Here is a 7,332-nt window from a genome sequence, read left to right as displayed (position 1 = left end):
TTGACTTCTCCATGTTTTCTCCGTCTCTGTCCCATGTTACATCTCAACTGAGTACCTGGCTAGTGGCTACATGCGACCACCCCTGATTCAACTCATTGAGGGCTTGATGATTAGTTGACAAGTTGAATCAGGTGTGCTTTTCAGGGGCTACAAAAAAAAAAAACATAGAAAAAGAGTGTGGTGTTGGGGGAGTTTGGAAACACTGCTCTAAAGAATATAATATTACGTTTTGTATTTTGGTAAGAATAGATAGGGCTCCATTGGTTCGTAATGGTGCTGCCTGGGTGTTTTTGTCCATTGCAGAATGTGTCTAAAACATAAGTGAGAGAGAGCAGTGCCAGAGAAAACCCATTATGGCTAATGAACATAACAAGTCTGCAGCTTCTGTCTATTCAGACAGAAACATACTAGACAATCATAGTCTTTTCTGCTGAGGCTATTTTCCCCAAGTCTTTTCTCTGAAATGCAGGCGAGCAGTACGTCTGCTGGGTCAGGGTGAAAGTATAGGGTGTTTGTGGTCGCAATGATGAACTAGTTGTTATCCGCTGGTGAAACTGTATAAAGAATACTATAGGGTGGTTTAAAACCCCCTCAGCTACAAGGTCTTTAAAACCCCCTCAGCTACAAGGTCTTTAAAACCCCCTCAGCTACAAGGTCTTTAAAACCCCCTCAGCTACAAGGTCTTAAAACCCCCTCAGCTACAAGGTCTTTAAAACCCCCTCAGCTACAAGGTCTTAAAAACCCCTCAGCTACAAGGTCTTTGGGTAGCTTTCTGTATTATGTGGTATCACCATGGAAACTGCCTCAATAACCGTAACCACCAGATTCCAGCAGTAGCGACAGTTGGTCCTGATCCAGATGTGGATGATTGTGTCACAAACACACACACACACCCCGGCTGATAACCCAGCATGCATCATTCATGTCTTTACATCTTTGAGACGGAGAGGAGTGGAGGCAGACAGAGGTAGACTACATGGCCAAAAGTATGTGGTCACCTGTTCATCAAACATCTCATAAAAAAATCATGGGCATTAATATGGAGTTGGTCCCCGCTTTGCTGCTATAACAGCCTCCACTGTTCTCGGAAGGCTTTTCACTAGATGTTGGAACATTGCTGCGGGGACTTGCTTCCATTCAGCAACAAGAGCATTAGTGTGGTCGGGCACTGATGCTGGGCGATTAGGCCTGGCTCGCAGTCGGCGTTCCAATTCATCCCAAAGGTGTTCGATGGGGTTGAGGTCAGGGCTCTGTGCAGGACAGTCAAGTTCTTCCACACCAATCTCGACAAACCATTTCTGTATAGACCTCACTTTGTGCACGGGGGCATTGTCATGCTGAAACAGGAAAGGGCCTTTCCCAAACTGTTGCCACAGGTGGAAGGACAGAATCGTCTAGAATGTCATTGTATGCTGTAGCATTAAGGTTTCCCTTCACTGGCACTAAGGGGCCTAGCCCGAACCATGAAAAACAGCCCCAGACCATTATTCCTCCTCCACCAAACTTTACAGTTGGCACTATGCATTCAGGCAGGTAGCGTTCTCCTGGCATCCGCCAAACCCAGATACGTCTGTCAGACTGCCAGATTGTGAAGCGTGATTCATCACTCCAGAGAACGCGTTTCCACTGCTCCAGAGTTCAATGGCGGCGAGCTTAACACCACTCCAGCCAATGTTTGGCATTGTGATCTTAGGCTTGTGTGCGGCTGCTCGGCCATGGAAACCTATTTCATGAAGCTCCCGATGGACAGTTCTTGTGCTGACGTTGCTTCCAGAGGCAGTTTGGAACTCGGTAGTGAGTGTTGCAACCGAGGACAGACGATTTTTACGCATTACGTGTTTCAGCACTCGGCGGTCCCGTTCTGTGAGCTTGTGTGGCCTACCACTTCACGGCTGAGCTGTTGTTGCTCCTAGACGTTTCCACTTCAAAATCACAGCACTTACAGTTGACCGGGGCAGCTCTAGCAGGGCAGAAAGTTGACGAACTGACTTGTTGGAAAGGTGGCATCCTATGACAGTGCCACGTTGACAGTCACTGAGTTCTTCAGTACGGGCCATTCTACAGCCAGTGTTTGTCTATGGAGGTTGCATGGCTGTGTGCTTGATTTTATACACCTGTCAGCAACGGGTGTGGCTGAAATAGCCAAATCCACTAATTTGAAAGGGTGTCCACTTACTTTTGGCCATGTAGTGTATGTATCTAATGGGACCTCGTCTCCATAGATGTTAGTACTTCAGGTCAATTATTCTCCTGGATGGATTAGAGCAGATGTACTGTATCTCATTGTCTCTAGTTATGAAACAATGCACTCGTCTTTCATTCACTCCCTCAGCTCTTCTATAAGTCCCATGCCAAATACCCCCCCCCCCCCCTTCGCTGCTTGACTGAGTGTGCAGGGATGAATGTGATATATAATCTGACTTGATGAGAGCTGATCAGGCTGTAGTCCAATGGGGTCAATTATTTCCTGGGATAGAGTTGGGCTGGCATATTGTTTTATTCCTATATTTATTCAACTGTGTTTCATTGAGAGCAATGTATTTTTCAAGGATGGTCTCTCTCTGGCCAGCCTATTTCTGGTGACTGTCTCTCTGGCCAGTTTATCAGTCTGGCCTATATGTCCACCCTGATGGTCTGCCAGGTTTATCTGTCCATGCTGGTCTCTGCCAGGCGGTTGTTCATGATGCCCAGGGCACCCACCCCTCCAGAAAAGCCGTTGTGGCGGGAGTTGGATCCAGATTGGCGAGGTTGACCATTAGCCATCTCTGACAGCTGCTTCTGCATGATGGCCAGGTTCACCTGAGAAATGGAGAGAGAGAGGAGAACTACTCTCAATGGCCTTCGTCAAACAAGTGCCAGACACAAAATATAGCAGTAAAAAGAAAGCCATTGATATAGCAGAAAAGCTGACCACCTGGGCAAGGACCAGGAATAGTTTGTGTTCCACATATGCTTTATAGTGTGGTTCACAGTACGAAATGCTCCAGGATCTGGAGCCCTAAGTATTTGGAAGTATTTGACATATGCATTTGACCCAGGTCTTATCTGGGAGCAGTATACATTGAGCGATCATGTCCTCCATCTTTCCTCCACCTTATTAGCAGCCAGGAAGTCTCTCATCGAGATCATCTCTCCAGACATCCTCCGCCCATCTGCCTCGCTCTCATTCACCACGTCTGTCTCGATGGACAGATCCCGCTGCGCCCTCAGGTGTCCGGGCACTACCACGTTCCTGCGGGGGTGTCTCTGCTGGGGGTGGTGGCCCCCCCTCCCCGGGCAGTGACATGGTGCCTCCATCCTCCTCAACAGCCAGTTCAGCACCTAGAATGAGATTAATAATAATAGTAATACATACTGAACAAAAATAAAATATAAACTCAACATGTAAAGTGCTTGTCTCATGTTTTATGAGTTGAAATAAAAGATCCCAGAAATGTTCCATATGCACAAAAAGCTTATTTCTCTCAATTGTTGTGCACAGATTTGTTTACATCCTTGTTAATGAGCATTTCTCCTTGGCCAAGATAATCCATCCACCTGACAGGTGTGACATATCAAGAAGCTGATTAAACAGCATGATCATTACACAGGTGCATCTTGTGCTGGGGATAATAAATGGCCACCCTAAAATGTGCTGTATTGTCAAACTACACAATGCCACAAATGTCTCAAGTTGAGGGAGCATGCAATTGGCATGCTGACTGCAAGAATGTCCACCAGAGCTGTTGCCAGATAATTTAATGTTAATTTATCTACCATGTCGTTTTAGAGAATTTGGCATTATGTCCAATTGGCCTCACAACCGCATACCACGTGTAACCATGACAGCCCAGGACCTCCACATCTGGCTTCTTCACCTGCAGGATCGTCTGGGGGGGGGGGTGCAGAGGAGTATTTCTGTCTGTAATAAAGCCCTTTTGTGGGGAAAAAACGAATTCTGATTGGCTGGGCCTGGCTTCCCTGTGGGTGGGCCAATGCCCTCCCAGGCCCACCCATGGCTGTGCACCTGCCCAGTCATGTGAAGTCCATAGATTTGTGCCTAATTTATTTATTTCAATTGACTGATTTCCTTATATGAACTGTAACTCAGTAAAATTGTTGAAATTGTTGCATGTTACGTTTATATTTTCATTCAGTATATTTCTAAGCACAATTTTAACCTGGGTGCCAGTCTGTTTCTGCTCTCCTGCCAAGTCTGTATGGAATCATCATGACAAACAGTTGGCGTGACAATATGGGTGTGTTCGTAAATTGGCTAGCTTGAGAGAACACCTCACTCTGACCATTTTACTCGCTCTAGCAGAGCTGATTGGGCTGTTTTCATGTTGTCTAGAGCATTGGTGACTCAAACTGTGCTGCTGGCAACAACTGAATTACGTTTTTTTGCAGACGTTTATTGACACCGGTCATATTCAGCGGGTGTTGCGCGTTTGCAAATTCAGCACTTATTCTGCGCTCTGGCACACTCAGATGAGAGTGCTCTGAACTCGGAGTAGATAGCCAGAGTGAATTTACGAACGCACCACGGAGTTGGCAAGCTAGCACAACCAGATGTTGGACCAGGGCCTAGAGTCACTCTACATAATTAAACGGTTGAATCGATAAAAACCATCCAATCACACAATAACGATAACAATCCCACCTGTTTGATGACGATGGAGATGACGTTGAACAGCGAGTAGATACAGCAGACGCCTGTCAGTATAAAGAGGAAGTTGCCCAGCCGGTAGGCCATCTGGTTCATGTTCCCCTCCTCGTACGCCAGCCTCTGGCTGCTCACCACGTCCCCGAACCCGATGGTGCTGAACGCCACAAAGCAGAAGTACAGAGAGTCTAGGTACCCCCAGCCTTCTACAGCAGAGTACATTGCTGAGGCGCTGCAGGAAACCAAGATGGCAGCGGCGCCAAGGATCAGCATCACACAGTATACCGAAGGCTTCCACCCGGCTAGCCACTCCCCCCTGCCACCTCTTCCGCCCCCGTCGCCTCCACCGCTGCCCTCAGAGAGGCGTCGGCAGCCATTTTGAGGGAGCACAGCCTTGCGGCGGCGGCGGCGCTCATGGCAGAACTTGAGGACGAAGGCGATGACGGTGATGACGCGCTCCAGGAAGAGGTTGAAGAACAAGATGGTGGCGGCACAGCCGATGAGGCCGTAGAAGATGAGGAAGATCTTACCACCGATCGTCGCTGGCGTGGTCATCCCAAACCCTGGACAACAAGATGGAAGAAGATGTTATTATTAAGAAAACAGAATGAGAAGAATATTGGTCAAAACTAGTAATGATGTTTTTGCTTGCATTTATTAGCTATTACATCATTGGATAGATACTTTACCATTAGAAAACAAAAGTGTGACAAAGGAAACTGAATCATACTGAACAATGAATGCAGTATGTTGTTTAGTTACATTATTTTCAAAGATCCTGTTTATTCACAATCCCAAACCAGTCAGTCTGAGCGCGTTTCACAGACAGGTGGAAAAGCACATTATGAGTTGGAGCAACGCTCACACGGCACAGTCCCCAAACACAAGTATCATGCATATTGATCATTCTGAAGGCGTTTTACCAGCTGCATTCAGGGTCACATCTTAGCAACACAGCTCAAATATTGAACGGGACCCATTTAACGCCATCTAAATATTTTCTGTGTTGTCTCTAAACATTTACAGGTTGTGCTCTCCTTGTGGGTTACACACACAGCTCTTATGGACTGATGTACAGAGAGCACAGCCGTAATCAATCCTTTGATGAGTCCAGTCAATCCAGTCCAGCCCTTGACTGCTCTATCTGTTCTCTGTGAGTTTTCACTCCCCATTTAACAATGGGCACTCAGGGGTAAAAAAGGTCTCTCTCCATTTACTTCCATTCACTGGCTGCCTCTCGGCTTTCACCCAAAATCAATGGATTCACAGTGCAGGACATCCTTTCATTCCCTTATCAGAGTACAATAAGTATGGTTATATATCCTACTCTATTTGAAGCAGTATGGTTATATATCCTACTCTATTTGAAATTACAGAACAGAAATGTGCTGTATTTAGTATTTCTGTACTGAATACAAATGCGTTAGCTGAGTTTGTCCAAATCCATGTATTTTCTTTGTTGACATGCAATAAAGTAATTTAGAGACATTAAAGCATTTAGCTGTGTTGCTTAGCTATAAAGGGTTTCCAAACTCGGTCCTGGGGGCCCCCCTGGGTGCACATTTTGGTTTCTGCCTGGTCTACACTACAGGTCCAATAGCCCAGGGTTTCCCAACCCTCTCCTCAGCCCCCCTAGATGTTTCACATTTTTGTTTTAATCTTAAACTGGCACATCTGATAAAATTAGTCAAAGACTTGATGATTAGTTGACTCATTGAATTAGGTGTGCCAGTTTAGGGTTAAAACAAAAACATTTAAAGTTCTGGTGGAGCCCAAGGAGAGGGTTGGGAAACCCTGCAAATAGCCTACTGTTCCTTTTTAAATTATTTCTAAGAACCACATGTTTTGGAGAGCTGAAAACATTTATAATAGTACACTTTTAATTGACATATAATATTGTCCCAAGTAAATATATATAATGTAGTATCACTAGCCTTCAGCTTTGATTCATGCTGTTGGACATGACATTTATAATATGTGATAGTGATGGGATCTATAGGCTACGGCAAATCTCACCTATGGTCGAGACCACGGTCCCCACGAAGTAGAACGCACCGGTAAAGTCCCACCTAGGTCTGATGGTGTCCACGCGGATCCCGGCCACGTTCGCCTCCTCATAGTTCCTCAAGAAGTTGTTCAACTCTTTCTTGCTCAGGTTATACTTTTGGGTGAACTGTTCAAACCGCTGCGCCCAGCGCTCCTTCGCCTCCGCTTCCATAGGCTGTTCCAGTGCTGAAAAGACAGCGGCACCGCAGAGGAGGTAGAAGGTTATGAACACAGCTAACATCAGGAACCTGGCGTTATCCTCGTTGAAGGGACCGAAGCCACAACAGCAGCAGCTCCGGCAAGCCATTATTTAGGCTAATCACCGTTCAACAGGTGTTAGGGACGCGACGCATCGTTTTATTATGGAACAAATTACACACTCCTCATCATCCGTCTTTAGGTTTATCGTTGAAAATAAAAAACAGGTTCAGGATAGAAACGGGTGAAATAGAGTTGGAGGCTGTGGAGATAGAGAGCAGAGAGCCAGAGAGACAAATATAATAGTTTTCCTCGGAGATTCAACAGTTGTTCACATCACTGTGAAATGTTGGTCATTCATTTTTTTTTTAACACAACAGTACCCATCAAAAGTTGTCAAGGCTCTTTGACCATTAATCCAAGTCCATGTCCGTTATTATCTG

The 7,332-nt window shown here is 45.9% G+C and overlaps 1 protein-coding gene across 1 annotated transcript; it reads right to left on the bottom strand.

Annotated features, from left to right (window-relative positions):
- Nucleotides 1–2,643: 2,643 nt before the first annotated feature.
- Nucleotides 2,644–6,998, bottom strand: LOC311106514 (potassium channel subfamily K member 13-like; the record flags this gene model as incomplete). Its single annotated transcript, XM_084148866.1, has 4 exons — nucleotides 2,644–2,799; nucleotides 3,094–3,321; nucleotides 4,643–5,208; nucleotides 6,662–6,998. The coding sequence occupies 4 exons, from the start codon at nucleotides 6,996–6,998 to the stop codon at nucleotides 2,644–2,646; spliced, it is 1,287 nt and encodes a 428-aa protein (XP_084004992.1).
- Nucleotides 6,999–7,332: the final 334 nt, after the last annotated feature.

This window comes from Coregonus lavaretus (assembly GCF_964263955.1).
Source record: "Coregonus lavaretus genome assembly, chromosome: 31".
NCBI classification, from domain to species: Eukaryota; Metazoa; Chordata; class Actinopteri; order Salmoniformes; family Salmonidae; genus Coregonus; species Coregonus lavaretus.
This window is presented reverse-complemented; position numbering and strand designations above follow the sequence as displayed.